The following is a 17,862-nucleotide window of genomic DNA, read 5'->3' as shown; positions in this document are numbered from 1 at the left end:
TAATTTTCCGTTTGGAAACGTCCTGTCTAGTTGATTATTAAAACATTTTATTATGACATCTGTATTAGACATCTGAAAAAGAATTATTAAATTGATTCGTAACAATAAAGTTAACTTTTATAAGGTTTCACTTAGTATTTCATTTTTATTATTGCAATATATAAATATGTATTTATTTGAATTTTTAATCTTTAGCAAAGTTTGTAAATACTGTTTATATGTTGCCATGGTAATGAAAATGTAAACAAATATTTTAAATTTGGAAGATTTTCTTACAAAATGCAAAAAAAAACTTATTCAATAGCAAATGACGGTACGTAATTCTTTCATCTTTGTTCCATATATTTTAAAAAAAGAACGTCACTTTATATTTGTTTTTTTTTTTGGGTTTTTTGATCTGTTTTATATTTAATATACTTTCAGAATTCATACGAGGTTCACGAAACTGGCTTCTACATACACGGTATGTACGTGGTGAACATGTGAGGTGTATGGAATTAGCAGAAGATTTGCAAAAACAGACAAATAATACTCACAGATTCGCGTACTATATAAAGGTACGGATTTAAAAAAAAATGTAAACTATGTGTGATTTTTTTAATAATAAATTTCTTTAATATATTTTTATTAATTAAAAAAAATTGCTTACAATTTTATAGTTGAAGCTTCAACAATTATATTGTACAGTTGCTAAAAAAATATATATACTAATATACTAATATCAATATAATATTAATAAGTTTCTGTTTTATTTATACTCAGACTAAAGTTAAATTTATTTTGACAAAAAAATTAAGTAGGTGTAATTTTAATCTGTTAGTTATCGTCTAGAGTACTCACGATTAATAGGTACATTATGATTCTTTAAATTAACCAAAAATATATATATATTTATAGTTAGAAATTAAAGGTGCTAAAATTTTGTTTTAGGCTATTATATAATATATACATACTCTTAAATATTCTATTAAACTACTATATTTAGTAGCATCACATTGCCATTTTCGTTGTAGCTTCGATATACTTTCTTTAATTTTTCGCGGTGTTTTGACCAGGGCGCAGTTTTGGCAGATGCAGGGCGTCTTCAAGAGGCAGTGGACAAGTTCCACAGCTGTATTCGTTTACAGCCACAGGATCCAGAACCTTTGAAACAAGTAGCTAAGTGCTTGTTAGTGGTATTAATATTTTTCATATAAAAGTAAACTTTAAATTAAAAATATACCTTTATGGTAGTTCATTATTGATCATTGTAATTTTGTACAAAGCATTCCGTAATATTGTCTATTGGCATTTATCTTGAACTTAATTTGTAACATTGTATCATAATCAAACTAACATTATAAACGCAAAAATACTTCCGTGTGACAGTTGTTACTTGACCAGTTTCCAACATATTTGTTGAAACTTCGTATATTAAGTACTTAATTGCTTAGTGCAGATTTGACCGACAGATCATCTGTGATAGTAAAACTGACAGTAAAATTAAGGCGGGGAAATGTATCATTAACACATTTTAAGAAATTGCATCTTTATTTTTAACTAATTTCCATAAATGATCGATGTTATATTTTTGATGTACATAATGATGACCACTTTTTAAGGTTTTATAAATGAGTCGATTATTCAAAATTTTAGTACAATAAGGACCATAATCGTAAGCGTTTTGTTTCAGATACCGGCAAGGTCGTTTCCAACTGGCACTAGAAGCTTATTTAGAAGCGGATAAATTGTCTAAGCAGCCAGATCCAGAAATTTATTGTGCTTTAGGTAGTTTATACAACTCGTATGTTTTGTTTAGCCACTAGACGGCTAGCTAATAGATATAAATTTGCAGATTTTAATGTTCTATACACAAACCACCGGTTGGCAGAACTACCAGTACAATATCGTATAATAGAATACAAAATGTCATTGGCATATTATATTGTTAGATGATTGACGGTGCAAGCAGGACGAATAGTATAAAGGGCGGAGCGTAGACAGCGCGGACACGCCCCACCGACTACGTTCTACGCCGAGGTGCGATCTCATAGGAGACACCTTCAGACGAACGTCACTCTCGAGCCCAAAAGGGTTCACCTTAAGGCAGAGTTTTAACACTCGCCCCAACGTTCGGTGACGCCGTTAAGGCCAGTACGGCCAACAGTACTACTTCAAACATGATACAAAAAAAAACGCGGACACACTTTCCATCAGAATCTTGTGCGGAGCGGACCTCTCTTTATTTGTACTTTGCGTTAGAATAATTATTGTTTGCTTAAAAGTCATTAGAATATGAAATCATTATTTGTTGTAAACATTGGTAAATTATATTTCTTCTTTTAAAAAACTCAACCCGCTTCCGATTGCCTACCACCACTATAACACGAAGATTACTTAATCTTTATGGTGTCGTGGTGGTGGCTTGGTACAGCCTGTCTGGGTACCACTAAGTCATCATATATTCTAACGTCAAACAATAATACTTGGTATTGTTGTGTCCCGGTTTGAAGGAGTGAGTAAGCCTCTGCCAGTGAGTTTATAAACTTTAAAACTTAATTAGAATGATACTGTATTACAAAATAGATCTTGGTTTAGCAGGTATGTTGATAAAAATTTAAACACCCATATTTTTCCAAACGTCTCATCCCCGTCATATCAACTTTAAGCTTTGTATGTAGGTAAGTGCACCAAGTAATCTTGTTTCATTTATGGAATCAGAAATTCCCTTCTTCAAAATATGTAATGATTTTCTTAGTTCCCGATTAGGGTTGACATTTTTCAATATTGTTTTACGTGGAAAAGTGCTAATGATTTTTTGACAATATCTAAAGAAACGAAATTTCCTTCTTTACTTTTGCAATCGAGGATCTTTTTGTATACATAAAAACGGCAAATTTTAGAAATAAGAATATCACAAACATCACGATTGCCGTAATAAATTTGACCGTACTTTCAGAGTTCTGAAATTAAGAAGAAATCAAAATATACTTTATTCAAGTAGGCTTTTACAAGCAGTTTTGAATCGTCATTTAACAAACTATTTAAAGTAAAGATAACGCCGGTTCGGAATGTAGATTATACCGAGAAGAACCGGCAAGAAACTCAGTAGTTACTCTTTTTCAACAATCTAAAAATACAATTATATATATGTTATGTCTCCTACGTTAACTCCACGCTTTTTTTATCATCAATTTCAAATTCAACTCCTTATCGCAAAAAATAATCGCGCTGGCAACATTCATGCTCAGTAATTGTGTTTCTAGTTTCCCTTTCATCACTTGGTCACATTGGGAAATTTATTGTCAAGTAGGTAGTAAGTTAGGTCCATTTTTTTTCTAATCTTGTCTAATAAATAAGATGGTGCTATTTTATAAGTTGGTCATCTTCATCATTCATAAGTTTTTTATTTCCAAGCGTCTTTCGTATAAGTTTAACTTGGCAAAGGTCAAGTAATACGTATACTGTTTCTGAAATAGAGGGTTCTATAAAATATGTTTGCTTTTTCGTATACTTGGTTAATTCTTCGAGATCTTCTTTTGTGTAATGTATATTTGTACTAATTTAATGAAGAAATTCACAAACTCATTCTCTATTTTTTATTTATTCCGAATTTATCTTTCAAATGTTTAACAATCGCAGTTAAAGTTTTCGTTTTTTTTCGGAGACATTTATTTTGACGTTGTAATTTTATAACTTTCTTTGCCAATAACTTTTTTGCAGCAATCACTTTCCTCAAATTTTTCTTCAACTGAATTTCCCGGGATGTATCAAAAATTGACTCAGAGTCAGAAATTTGTACTTCGTCTAAAGATGTTGGAGAAGCCTGTATATTTTTAAAATCATATTCTGAAGGATTACTACAAGGAATAGCAGACTTCTTAAGAAAACGCTTTCCAGCTTTTGTCGTGTAAATATCATCAGCTTGAAAGTGTGCAGAGCAGATAAACGAAAATTTTGTGGGAAGCCATGTGTCTTCGCTCCTATCCTTTTGTAGAATTTTTATCCATTCTTCTCTTTTAGGATGACCGGGATGAACAAACCTGGAATATATAGACTGAATAAGCGACGTCATCTAAACAACAGTAAAGATAATACAGTGTGATTGACATTCATAAAACCCTCATAAGAGAAACCAATTTAAATCTCAATACTCTACTCTGTCTCAATCATTCGATTTTTGACCAGTGATTGCGGCAACGTCACATTTTTATTATCGATTCGATTATTCGTACTACTTGATATGTGGTATCGATTATTGATTTCTGTTGTTTAATAAAAAAATATTATTTGAATAAAAATGTACTTTATTATGTTAGCGGTTTTTATGATTTTTTTTACAATTAAATGAAAAAAAAAAAGCAAAATGCGTCATCCAACGAAAGTTTTTATGTCGGCAGAGTAAGATTAATAAATTTTGCTTAGCTTATTCAAATACTATCTTTAATTTAATTTATTATACTATAATCATAACAATTATTGTATTTCAACTTTTAAATATTTATTATGTTGTTCAATATTCGATGCACAAAACCTAAAATTAGCACCTTTTCAATATATATATATATATAGAGAAGGATATATATATATATATATACTTGAGTACATGTAACAGTTTTCCCTATAATGATTCACTTGTGTAGTAAACGTTTATTTACAATTTATGTCACTAAGTGATATTATATATACGATAATTATCGGGTTAAGAAAAATCTCAACGCTTAAGGTTATAAAACGGTAACAAGTAACAAATAACACAATTAAATAAGATAAGGCAGATTTTTTTTTTTACTTTTACGTATTCCGCAATGGTTACGTTCTATTGCAACTGTCAAAAAGTGAAGTTAATTTGGACAAGTTATAGTGCTGTACATGACTTCTAAGAGCCTATTTGAATGAAGAATATTTTGATTTGATTTTATTTTGATTTTGCGAACGAATGCCAAAATTCTTTACGACAAAAATCTGGTCTCATCATAGTCAATCATGGTCTCAGGGTTTCGTAGCTTCTTTAGGTTTAACTATAAACTTACCGATGAAAACTGACATTTGATGTTTCGCTAACATTTCTTGATGTGTTTTTGCAGTATCGAAATACGCACGTCGTCATGTTGATAAAAGTATGATATTATTATTTATAATAATAAAAAAAAATAACATTCAAAAATATCAATCAAATAATAACACGAAAACAAATTCACTTTCTAAAGACACCACTTCAAGTCTGTTTAGTCACGTATTAATATTTTTATCTATATGGGGACATCTACATGTATTAGTCTTTGATTGTAAGATGGCATGACGTTTAAATAAGTAAATATTTTTTCTGTTGTCGAATTAGAATATTGTTAATTAGGTATTTAATTACTTGAGAAACACGTAATTTTATGTACTTGTCAACAGAATTGTTACTGAATCCAGGATCACCCTTTGACGGTTTCGCGAACTATTAGCACCGCTTTATACGCGTCTACACTGAATGAATGCCGAAGCCACACTAAAGTCAGTGTGTAGACTGCAGTTCAGTTCAGTTGAACAGAGTAATTGTACGGATCGCGAAATCTTGTACGCACTATATTATGTATACTGTTGCAAAATGTATATAAATTTATCATTATATGTATTGAGTATGTATAACTGATTATCTTGTATAATTAGATACAAGAATATAAATTCAAATATAAAACCATAAAGTTGGTTACTCTTATTTATCATTATAAATTATATGTTCAGATTCGATTGGATGTGTGTTTTACACAATGGGCCTTCTCAGCGTTGTACATTGAAGATGTATACGTAATATATCCTCATATGCTTGCGATTTACGTGTTATTATGTTATCAAATGATGTTATCAAATGAGCCGCTGTCTTAAATGCAGCGGAATGTGCGAACTCCGTGGCGGGTGTCGGCGGCGCGGGCGTGGAATGGGCGCGGGCGGCGCAGGCTGCGGGCGGCGGGGAGCGCGCGGCGGCCTTGCTCGCACGGCTGCTGCTGGGGGCCGGCGACGTACCCGGCGCACTGGCGGCCTACGACCATGCTCTCGCGTAAGATCTATAGCACCATTCTCTTGCTTGTATCCAGGCTTAGGTGCCTTATTATCCTTATTTCTTGCATAAATAATTTATCCTTACACAGTTTAGCCTTATATTTTTGACTTTTCCCTTTCCTCTTGCCTTATAGCTTACATTCATGACTCTTTCTGTAATTTAACATTCATTACTCCGTATTTCATGTACAAACTAATATAATAATAATCATCCGTTCTTGTATTGATTCCTCCATCTCTTATCATTGCTCGGTATGAATTGTACAGGTTTATAAAATGTCATCAAGCTATTTTTCCTATTAAGAAATTAATCTTTCTTTTGTTTTCTTTATGTTTTCTGTGTAATGTTTTTATAGGGGAAAACGTACTGAATTTTCTAGAAAATTGCCTTATATTTTTTAACTTGAAACACAATTGGTTTCAAACTAGCTTGACTTCAGCTATTTGCTCTTAGGAGTCATGCTTGCGGCGCTGATACTTTAGCTGCGGCAGGTGCACTAAGTCTCAGGTCAGGTGATCCTCGTCGTGCCTTTCAACTGCTAGGCGAAGCTCTATCTCAGCAGCCTTCGCAACACGCTGCGGCACTAGCGCTAGCCGCTATGCTGCTGCAACATAAAGACGTAGATGCCGCACTGGCGAGGCTTAAAGCGGCTTTAGGTGCTCATCCGACATGTGTTGCTGCGCATTCAAACCTTGGTCTCGCGTTGCTCACAAAGAAAAAGTTTGTCGCTGTGAGTAATTACTTTATTCATGATGAGTTTCCAAATTATCAATTATTGTAATAGAATATTAGAGATTTTACTGATTGTGTCGATCTGTTTTATTCCCTATTGCTTTTTGCCTGTCATCTTTCTGTATACGATCGGCAATCGAACCCCTGCAGGCGCTGACGTGCCTGAGCCGCGCGGCGACGTGCGCCCCGCTGAGCGCGCGCGCCGCACACAACTTGGGCCTGGCGCTGCTGTGGTGCCGCCGGCCCGCCTCCGCCTTCTGCCGCCTCGCCTGTGCCGCTGCACTGCGACCCACTCGCCATCACACCGTGAGACTTGCAACCATTCGTACTTCTACTGTATCAAATACAACGCTGGTTTCGGCAAGCGGACGCTATTTCTGAATCTGTATAGTATATTTAAATCGAAAAATTCGCCATGTATTTATATATATTTTTTAAATTGGTTATATAATTTGTAACCAATTTAAAAATATATACACAGACTACATTTCTTGGCTCAAAGCTTTTTGGTCCTATCGCCACTAATGGCCCAATGACCATACATAATGTCCCTTTATCTAGTGTCAGAAGTATTTTTGATATCTTATTGGCTGCAAAATTACCACATTCATAAATTGAAAAGTTTTACTTAAATGTCAATCATCAGTAGGGTAGGTACATCAATATAAACATTTTTCATGTATTTTTATCAGGTATTGCTGATAGGAATTGCTCTAGAACGATTAGGTGATAGCAGAGCTGATGCAGCGTACAACAGAGCTGTGGCTCTTTCTCCTGAGGACCCGCTGGTCAGACTTAACCTGGCCGGTAGACACGCTAGAGCTGGGAGATTGGCTGATGCTGTAGAGGAAGCGAGAATTGTTGCCCAATTGCTTGAATACACTCCTGACGCTCAGGTAACGTTGTTCTTGCATAACCAACAAGCATATAAAGGTAAATTAGCAACCTGTAGTTGTCCCACTGTTGGGCTAACTTTTTTACTCTCGACAAGATTCGTGGTTTATTTCACTACGGTGTTGCAATGCGGGTTTGTGGATCCACTTATGGCAGAATTTCATTGGTCAGTCTTCACGACTCGGTTATCTACGAAAACTGGAACGCCGTGGCTCTATGGCATATAGCAAATATTTGTCACAAAAGAATATACTATAGTGAGAATTTATAATTCAATTTCAGTTATCAAGTTATCTCGCGACTTTACTGAGTCTTCTGCCGAAAATAGAGCTTCGGGAGATTGAAATTCCGGCAGTGGAAAGCGAACACAGCACCACGATCGACGATACCCAAGAAACTAAGGAATTCCAGCCAGATGAAGTTTAAATACGTGCTTCGTGAAACTTTAGAATTAGTTCTACGATATTTTTATTTAATTTAGAAATACATTTTATTAGGTTTGGCTAATTTTAGATTACTATAAGATTGTACCGTATTTTCTCTCGAATAAGATTAACTTCTCAAACTATGTAGGTACCTACTCATTAGTCAATAAAGTACATACATACATCCAGTTTATTGTTTTTATTTTCTTGGTGGTAGGGCTTTGTGTAAGCTCGTGTGGATAGGTACCACCCACTCATCAGATACTCTACCGTCAGACAGAATTACTCAGTATATGTGTGTTCCGGCTTGAAGGGTGAGTGAGCCAGTGTAAGTATAGGCACAAGGGACATGACATCTTAGTTCCCAAGGTCGGTGGCACATTGGCGATGTAAGGAATTATTAATATTTCTTACGGTGTCTTCGTCTGTGGGTGGTGGTGACCACTTATCGTCAGGTTTTAGCGCCTACCCGACGGATGCAATGGCGATACTAAATATCTACAGAATGTCTTTATATACAACGTTCACAGCTTTTTTGTCATTAAACAATATAAACCGCTATGTCTGCGTTTTATATTCGTAATATCTTCGAAAATATTTATTTAAATTAGGTACATGTTGTAAAATTAACTATGTATTTAAGGTACTTAATTGGATAAAGATTAATGCCGTGTTACTTAAAATCGCTTCGTAAATAAGTCATTATTTCTCGTAAAAAGCAAAGGTTAAAAAAATGGTAATTGTGGTTTATCTCTAAGAGATAGACATATGCCAGTGTTTGCAATGTAAGCGCAAAAAATGTGTTTATTTATGACATCACATTAAAAACCTCTAAAGTTATCAGTGTTTCTCTACTATATTATGCATGCATTATACATATAAAACTTCCTCTTGAATCACATTATCTATTAAAAAAAACTGTTGAGTAGTTTTGAAGGGTTAAACATACATACGGACGACGTATATATGTAGTGATGTTTAACATCATGCTTGCTTGTTTTTTTTATCCTAGAGAAAGATTTCAGTGATGACAATTAAATTTCAATCATAAGTTCTCAAAACTTTTCCTGATATTTGTCACATTCTGCCACAACTGATAGTTTTTCTTTCACATCAAATGAATTATGCATTGAAATAAAAAACACCATGTACGATAAACCCTTTAGGTTTATTGAAACGAATAAGAAAATAAAAGCAAATAATTTTATAGCATTATACAATCAACTTTTACGTTCGTTTTATTTAACAATGTTATTGTTGATTTTTCTAGTGCTGCAAGTTGATGTTATTTTTGTAAGTAATTTTTGTAACTGTATTAAGATATTGGTTAATATATTTTATTTAACTCGTTTATTTAGTGGTTCTGGTTAGGAAATGGAACATTTGGTTTATATAGAGGAGTTCTGTATATTAGTCAATCATACCGTACCTTTAAAAATCGTGTTTTTATAAAAAATACATTACTTTTTTTCTTATCAGATCATGTCCGACCACCGCCAAGCCGGCCTAATAGTACTTCCTCCTATAATTTTGGGATATGATGAATTATACGACGATAATGGAGAAAAACATGTAAGAAGTATATTTGTCTATAAAGATGTACCAAAGTTACAAGATTTATAACAAATGATGAGTTATAAATCTAGTAACTGGACCTAGAAGGCGACATTTGAAGGAACACGCCGATAATAAGAGAGGCATCCGACTTCAAGAGGCGCTATTTTCAAATTATTCGGTTAATCTTTATTTACGGAACCCAATTGAATAACGCATAAATGTTAATTTCTGCTAAACCTTTCAGCTACTGTAGTGCCATTACTGCAATTTTTGTAACTTTTATTTCATATATTTCGCTAAACTTCCGAGCGAAGACCCGTATGCAGTGGCGTAGCTATCGTAGGGCCAGGTGGTGCAGTGCACCAGGGCCCAGGGCTAAGGGGGCCCTCTGACCTAAGCTCTGAGAAGAGCGGGTCTGCCAACTCGCCAGCTTCTAAGGATAGAAAACCTCGACCCTAATCACAAGATTTTTTTTATTATTCTATCTATAATTTTGAAGGGCAATATAAGTTAAAAAGGGGGTGGAAAGAGGGGGTGAGGGCCCGATTCTTTTCCTATGCACCGGGGCCCTTGCCGACCTAGCTGCACCACTGCCCGTATGAGGTGCTTACTCCCTTAAAATATCGTAATCTTCCACAGGCAAATAGTCGCCAACCACATCATCATTCCCAAGAAAATCACCGCCCAGACAAGAATATAGATAACTATTATGACCATGAACAACGCGAAACCAATGACGGTAAATTACGGTCACATAAAAAAACGAAGCCATGTCGCGGTTAATAAAGGGCATATTTATTAATAGTGTTTTATTGTTTAACTCTTGGTTACATTAACGTACTGTCCGGTAAAAATGGGCGTGTCTTTAAATATCAGTCCGAAAAAGAATGTGTTTTTCAGATTGTTAAATTCCAGTTTCGAACATTCTCTTGGTCGAGTATTAGAGGGAAACATATCTGAAAATATGAAACGGAATAAGTTTTATTAATATTAAAATTATTCAAAATCTATATTCCAAAGCGTTTTCAAATTTTAATTTAATTTTAATCTTGTTAAATGACGTTTAAAAATGGCCGTAACATACAATCATTTTAACCGATTTATTCACACATTTTTGACATAAATGACATCCTCTCTCCTTCTTCTCAGGCCTAAAGTTTTGATTTTGACAATCGATAAGAAAGTGTATTGCTTCTATGTTCGATAAAGATATCTGAATTTCATTAAGATTATCTTGGTAGTTTAGCAAAGAATTTACAAGAAAAACCTCAGAAACGACAATGAACAGTTGTAATGTTTTGAAATTAATCTTACTCCTTATAGAGCATAACACATCATTACTTTGTAAACTATTTATTATTATTTTATAATAATGTTCAACTCTATAGAAAATCGGTAAAACGAAATAAAAACTCACACAGGCATTATAATCGTTAATTACTATTATACTCACAAGTACAGACTTTGATTGAAACTCCCTTTTCATCAATTTTCACATTTCCATATTCTGCTTTCGCTAAATTGTAGTCAATGTTAGTGATGTGCTGAAAAGAATTATGATAAGTTTAACTAAAAGATTCTCGCCTGTGGTAAGCTTTTCAGTTCTATTCAGAAGCGTAACATTTGCCATGCGTTATCTCTTAGGATAGGGTATAGATATATCACAGAAGAAAAAAAATGCATAAAATTAAATGAAATACTCATTCATTATAATTATCTGTCACTTTTTCCAAAATATTGGGCACTTAAGAAATTGCTTTTTTTTAACTTTTGTCATTTGTGAAATAAAAAAATATTGGGAAGTTTTCATTAAAATAAAACTAGTTTTTAACGGATTTAATCGTGGTTTAACCAGGGTTCGTGGTCACGGGAGTCTGCCCGTGACCACGAACACTGCAAAGTGCTCGAAACGTCGGGATGTTAAAATAATTAATATACGCGATTAAATCCGTTAAAAACTAGTTTTATTTCAATGTGTAATAATCGCGAAAATCTAAGACAACATTAAGTTTTCATTAATTTTTGCTGACGTACGTTGGGGGCTCCCAACGGCCCCGTATAATTGACATCTATGCTAATATTATAAATGCGAAAGTAACTCTGTCTGTCTGTTGCTCTTTCTAGTCCAAGCCACTAAACTGAATTTGGTATGAAGGGAGCTTGAGAGCCAAGAAAGGATATAGACTACTTTTTATGCAAAAAACCTGAAGATCGAACCCAAAACGCGAGCGAAAACCCGCATTGGAGCAGCGTGGTGGAATATCCTTCAAACCTTCTCCCCAAAGGGAGAGGAGGCCTTAGCCCATCAGTGGTAAATTTAGGCGTGATCATACTTGAAAGCCAATAACCATTCCAAAAGGCACAAGGCACACCATTTAAAATTAAATTATTAGTATCTATGAAACATAATTCGTATACTTTTTTTTCTGTCTCGATTCTTAGATGACTATCACATCAAATCTTACGTACGCTGAGACATCATCAAATCTGCGTCACTTTAAACTAACGCCTACGTTCGTAAATAGATCTATATCAAGTAGGACATCCCAAAACTTACCTGTAATGTATCAAAGGTAGAAGAAAACTTAATATGTGGTGCTTGCAGTTCACAGATAGAAGTAAAAAGTGGCTGTATACTGCCAATAGCCGCTGTCAAACCATGACTTGTTAATTTATTAAATAAATTGCATAGCACATCTACTTCGTTAGGTGTTATTATTACTAGTTTAAAATCATCAGGCATTGGTAACTCTAAGAGCTAAAAATAAATAAAAACTTCATTTTAGTATGGACTTAAATTGTCTTTTAAATATGTATATATGTATATATCTGATATAATTTTTCTGTATTTTAAAACGAAGGTTATGTATATGTTACTGTAAAAGCTCATCATTTTTTATCATCATCATTAGCAGCCCGTAAATGTCCCACTGCTGGGATAAAGGCCTCCTCTCCTTTGAGGAGAAGGTTTGGAGCATATTCCACCACGCTGCTCCAATGCGGGTTGGCGGAATACACATGTGGCAGAATTTCGTTGAAATTAGACACATGCAGGTTTCCTCACGATGTTTTCCTTCACCGCCGAGCACGAGTTGAATTATAAACACAAATTAAGCACATGAAATTTCAGTGGTGCCTGCCTGGGTTTGAACCCGAAATCATCGGTTAAGATGCACGCGTTCTAACCACTGGCCCATCTCGGCTCGTAAAAGCTCGAACTAAGGTAAATCTTAAGAATACAGTAAAACCTAAGATGATTTTTTGCAATGTTTACCGTGCCTTAAATGTAAATCCTAAGATTTACTAAGTAAACCAACTTATACCAGTCCACATTGGTAAAACCCAGCATGTACTGAATTGGTATGGTAAAAGTCGTCCCTTTATAATAAATACTTACATTTACCAAGTCATGTCGGCAAATCTTAGGTTTTACTGGAAAATCTTAAGATTTACCTTAGTTCGAGCTTTTACAGTAACATATACAAGGAGTTTGTTCTCCCACCAATATCAATTTATTTTTAATATCTATTAAAATTGTTTTCACATCAATAGATTGCAACAAATTATATAGAATTAGGACTTTGTTACTTGTTATGGGATCAAAGTAATAACATAAAAATAATCATCCCATTGGGACCGTTAAGGCAAAACATTTTGTATTCTATGACCTACTTTGAGATACCTCTTTATTTAAACATGCATTTATAAATAATTATGCTTACCCTAGCTTCATATTTGATATCTTCTGTATAATTAAAGGAATTGTAAACTTTCATAATAGAACCGCTTAAGTTATCAATTCTGTTCCACTTATTCTGAAATGTTAAACAGAAATAGAAATACATAGAGATTATTAAAAACAAAAAAAACAATATGAATTATTAATTAAATGAACACAAGTTATATCAAATCAAATCAAACCAAAATATACTTTATACAAGTAGGCTCTTACAAGCACTTTTGAATCGTCATTTAACAAACTATTTAAAGTAAAGCTACCACTGGTTCGAAATGTAGATAGTTGTTCTTATCCAACTCACCTTATAAGTACTGATATTAGTTAAAATATATTTATTTTCAGGTTTCAATATTTGAATAGAGAAATCTTTAAAGTTAACATTATTTAAAATCTGTAAAGAAAAAAAAGAATTTTTAATAAAAAAAAAAAAGCATTTTACAATTTATATTATTGTTATTAAAAACATACTTTACCGATGACATATCTTTCATAATATTTTCTCTGTTCCTATTGTCTATCTCAATAGCATCTTGCACATCATTAAATTCATTTAAATTATTACGATCTTTGTAAAATATTTTACTTTCCGTTTTACATTGTCCTGTGTCTCTTAAGACTTTTTCAATCTGCAAATCATTAAGTTCATCTTAGACAATACAATACAAACTTTTTGATTAAGTTAAATTATATATTTTTAACATTCTTGGTAGATATATATTTTTCTACATAAATATTTTTGCTTGGCAGCATTGAATTACAGTAACTGTCATAAACTGTCCATCTGTTAGTCTGCAGTTCTATGAGGGATTTTAAATAAATTTAAGATATCTATTTAAATCTTGTTTGTACATAATGTTAACATGTATAAGTGCTCAAGCAAAATGAAATATATAGTTGCAATTAAGGTCACTTTTTAATATAGATTGTTAAAGAAATATATTCTAAAATATGAGTTGGTGGTACCTACCCTGACAGGCTAGCACAAAGCGTTACCATCAGTTAATCTTATATTAACTATAAAAATTATAGCAATTAAAAATGTCTGAGAAACAACTATTAGTATTTATTTGAATATTTTTTGGTATATTAATAACATATAAATTTATGTATGTTTAATATATTCTACAGTACCTGTTCATATATCTTTGTTTGAGGGTTTTTATTTTTGAACTTGGACAACAGTAGGTAACTCCCAAGAGTCGAAGACACCCAACTCTTTCCAGTCTGTCACCAGGCAACTAGAGTAATGTTAGTTTTGTTTTGGTTCAATAATTAAATCAGTCGTACAACAAATATTAAATATACTCTTTATGTTAAATATGTCACTGCCATAAACATAAATAATTGGATTTATTAAATAATTTAATATATAAATAATGGAATTATAATTTTTTACCTGACGGTACATGACTTGTTTTTTCAATGGTTTTAATCATAAACAAATGTATTTTTAACAATGTAACAAATTTTTGTTGTGCTATTGATTGTTGTAACAAAATTTTTTATTCGATAACTTCGTAAAACTTCGTTTGTTTGTCATTTGAATGACATGTTGATTGACATTTGGCATTGACTTTGCATTTTAATGCCATTGTTTTTTTTTTACTAAAAATAGGTACGTGGTTAGCTGCAATTAAATTAACCTGATTAAAAAAAAAACTCATAATATATTATATTTATATATAAAATATAAAGGTATATTTTTTTATTATGAACCGTTTCTGCCGCTTTGCAATGGGTTTGATATTTTACGATTATTGATATTACATAATGTGAAGACTTATGATTAGTATATATATATATATATATATATATATATTAATCTCTGATATCTCTGATGCAATATATGCTTCACACTCGAATAACACAGACGAAGTTCTAACGAAATCTTTTGTTAAACGAGGCGTTAACAGTATACAGGTATGCTGTAGTTACTGCAGATAATTGTCCGTTAAATAACACACATAATGTGTTTTTTAATTTAAAATATAAACATATCTACAGATACAATAAATGAAACAAAAAGATGATTTTAATAATTTTTATTGAAATTATCACCTTCTTAGTCAACACTGAAGGGTGTCTACGTTTTACGTAAAACACAATTTCAAATGATAATAATCGACAAATGCAGTACAAATAGATCAAAAACAATGTAATGTACAATCACAAAGAAAAGCCGGTCTGGAAAAAATTTGGACTCGCCTGAAGGCACTTGCGGTCAACATTTATTTGCTTGAAGTTGCAATTTGGCAAGTCAGCACTTATTACTTATATTAAGTTATGTAGGAGAGTTACAATTTTTATGTACATTACAGAATCACGCTAGTTAAATTGGCATAAAATACAACATTAAATTTTTTTGACTCAGCATAGATTTGAAAATATTATAATTGCAAATTATTTTATTATATAAAATTATTTGTTGTCTACTTCTCCAAATGAAATTAAACATAATTTATTTGTGTATTTATAGCTTGATTTTGTAAATGACATACCTTGCAGATTTTTAATTTTATACAAACATAAACAGACCGGCTAAAGGCTACTAAATTATTGCTCGTCGAATTTTAAAGTTATATTTGTTTAATATTGTAAGCTGCAATCGTAAGTAAAATTTACAAAATATTTCTCTATTTTGTATTACATTACAGAAAGGATCATAAACTAGTAAAACAACTTCAGTCTGCATTTTTATTAAAAGCAATTTACCCCTTATTTTTTTACGAGGAATCTCAAATATATTTAAGTTATCTGTTTAAATCTTTTTTGTAAATAATGTAAACATATCAGAATTGTAAGTGCAATAAAAACAATATACAGAAGCAATTAAAAAGTTACTTTTCAAAGGTTGGATAACGGAAATGCTCTTATTTTTAATTTCGTAATGTTAAGTTCTGGGCTTAAGCTTGATTGTTTACATCATTTACATCAAGAGTTTAATAAAAATTAAATATATGTTAGAGAAAATCTTTCGCTCTATTGATTTTTTAACTTTAACGGATTTGACACATTATAGGGTTGGCAAAACTCACTTAATATTCGATGTCATAAAATTTTAAATATATAAAAAAATAATAATAATTTAGAATTTGCAAAATCATTTATTGCATTGGTAAGTTTTGCTCAATTAAAAAACAATGATAGTTTACTTTAGCAACAAAAAAATAACAAAAATAGCTACTTTGCACAACCCTAGTACACACCACAAAAAGTACAAAAGTCCCTCGTAGCTTATATACTATCATAATCAATTGATCCTAATTTCTGAACACTATCCAATGTCACGTCTATCTTTAAATATTAAACATTTCTACCTTTATAAATGCACTTCTTTTTTTTAATCTTTACATCTACTCTAACATAGAAATTGTGTATAATATAGAGGGAAAGAATATAATACAAATAAAATGCAGCATCACTATACAAAAAAAAGAATTAAACAAAATGGCCGTAACAAAAACCAAGATGGCGGCATAACAGAAAAATATGAAGTGGACAGCTTAATGTTTTAAAAAAAAACGAACACCTAATATATATGAATACTCAAGAATACTGAAAGAAAGATGGCATCGCTCATTCCACGCTTACATTATTATTTCTTTGGTGTGGTGTCATTTCAATCATTATTGATTCCACTGCTATTGGACGCTATACTCACGGCGTTTATTTATATATTTCATCGTACGAGCGCTATACGATAGACGTTTACAAATATGCTTTTCGATATTATTATCATTTACAATTTTCAGCGCTCGTAAGACTCATCGCCTATTTAAAATATATCTAACATTTTCCAACGAACTAATTATCTAGACTTAACTCGGATTATATTTACACACTATAACTATATACACAATGGAATCATTGAGATCATTACAATGTTAACTACTTACATTAATGCGACATCTAAGAGGTATTTTATAATCTAGGTTACATAAAAATAATACTTTAGAAAAGACTGGTTTGGTACAAATTGAGTACATGAACGCTAGCGCGAACTTCGATGAGGTAATGACGTTCAGCCGTGATTCATATTATATATTAAATCTTACGAATACGATAAATGTCTTTTATTCGAATGGATATAGTTATAAAAATATACAATACGTGGCCATCTATTGCACGAAATTTATAAAATAAAACTCAATTTTAAACAAAGTCAACAAATGTATGGCCACGTACGTAGTGTCATTACAGTTAGAAAGTATTTCTCACTTACTGCAACGTTAATTTCAAGAGATAAATATCTGCTACACTTTCAGCCGAACCTCTCTTTGACAAGGAACATTAGTTTCTTTTTGCCTTTATATTTTAACTTTATTTCTTGTAATAGAGCAGCGAATTGATGTGGACCATCGTGCGCCAGCGCAAATGTGTCTCGAGCTTTACCTGGAAAAATATATAAATATAATACAACTCATCGATATCAAATAAATCGTTGATATATTTTATAAAGTTCCATTCAGATTTTATTTTTATTATAG

At 32.3% G+C, this 17,862-nt stretch overlaps 3 protein-coding genes and 1 long non-coding RNA gene across 5 annotated transcripts in view; 2 read left to right on the top strand and 2 right to left on the bottom strand.

Annotated features, from left to right (window-relative positions):
* The first annotated feature begins 279 nt into the window (after nt 1–279).
* On the top strand, nt 280–8,210 carry LOC125070631 (Bardet-Biedl syndrome 4 protein homolog). The gene is made up of 9 exons (XM_047680578.1): nt 280–313; nt 424–557; nt 1,056–1,168; nt 1,673–1,767; nt 5,860–6,025; nt 6,482–6,758; nt 6,911–7,066; nt 7,453–7,656; nt 7,937–8,210. Exons 1-9 carry the CDS (start codon nt 280–282, stop codon nt 8,078–8,080), a joined length of 1,323 nt encoding a protein of 440 aa, XP_047536534.1. The 3' UTR covers nt 8,081–8,210.
* A 1,125-nt stretch (nt 8,211–9,335) lies between these two features.
* Nucleotides 9,336–10,436, top strand: LOC125070436. The gene is made up of 3 exons (XR_007119881.1): nt 9,336–9,372; nt 9,559–9,651; nt 10,276–10,436. It is a non-coding gene; the product is annotated as an uncharacterized LOC125070436 (long non-coding RNA).
* A 3-nt stretch (nt 10,437–10,439) lies between these two features.
* On the bottom strand, nt 10,440–14,914 carry LOC125070435 (serpin B4-like). Of its 2 annotated transcripts, XM_047680311.1 has the most exons (8): nt 14,772–14,914; nt 14,507–14,599; nt 13,849–14,001; nt 13,677–13,766; nt 13,359–13,451; nt 12,194–12,394; nt 11,090–11,180; nt 10,440–10,592 (listed from the first exon to the last, which is right to left on the bottom strand). In XM_047680311.1, exons 1-8 carry the CDS (start codon nt 14,781–14,783, stop codon nt 10,453–10,455), a joined length of 873 nt encoding a protein of 290 aa, XP_047536267.1. In that variant the 5' UTR covers nt 14,784–14,914; the 3' UTR covers nt 10,440–10,452. The 2 variants fall into 2 exon arrangements, with proteins under 2 accessions (XP_047536267.1, XP_047536268.1); XM_047680312.1 differs by lacking the exon at nt 12,194–12,394.
* Nucleotides 14,915–15,408: 494 nt separating this feature from the next.
* Nucleotides 15,409–17,862, bottom strand: part of LOC125070362 (zinc finger SWIM domain-containing protein 4-like) — a 62,884-nt gene continuing 60,430 nt past the window's right edge. The window contains exon 23 of the mRNA XM_047680200.1: nt 15,409–17,767. Within this exon, the coding sequence (XP_047536156.1) occupies nt 17,637–17,767 (131 nt within the window). The 3' untranslated portion in view covers nt 15,409–17,636. The remainder of the gene's footprint in view (nt 17,768–17,862) is intronic.

The sequence above is a fragment of the Vanessa atalanta genome, chromosome 17, assembly GCF_905147765.1.
Source record: "Vanessa atalanta chromosome 17, ilVanAtal1.2, whole genome shotgun sequence".
NCBI lineage: Eukaryota > Metazoa > Arthropoda > Insecta > Lepidoptera > Nymphalidae > Vanessa > Vanessa atalanta.
The sequence above is the reverse complement of the archived record's forward strand: the minus strand, read 5'-3'. Positions and strand labels throughout refer to the sequence as shown.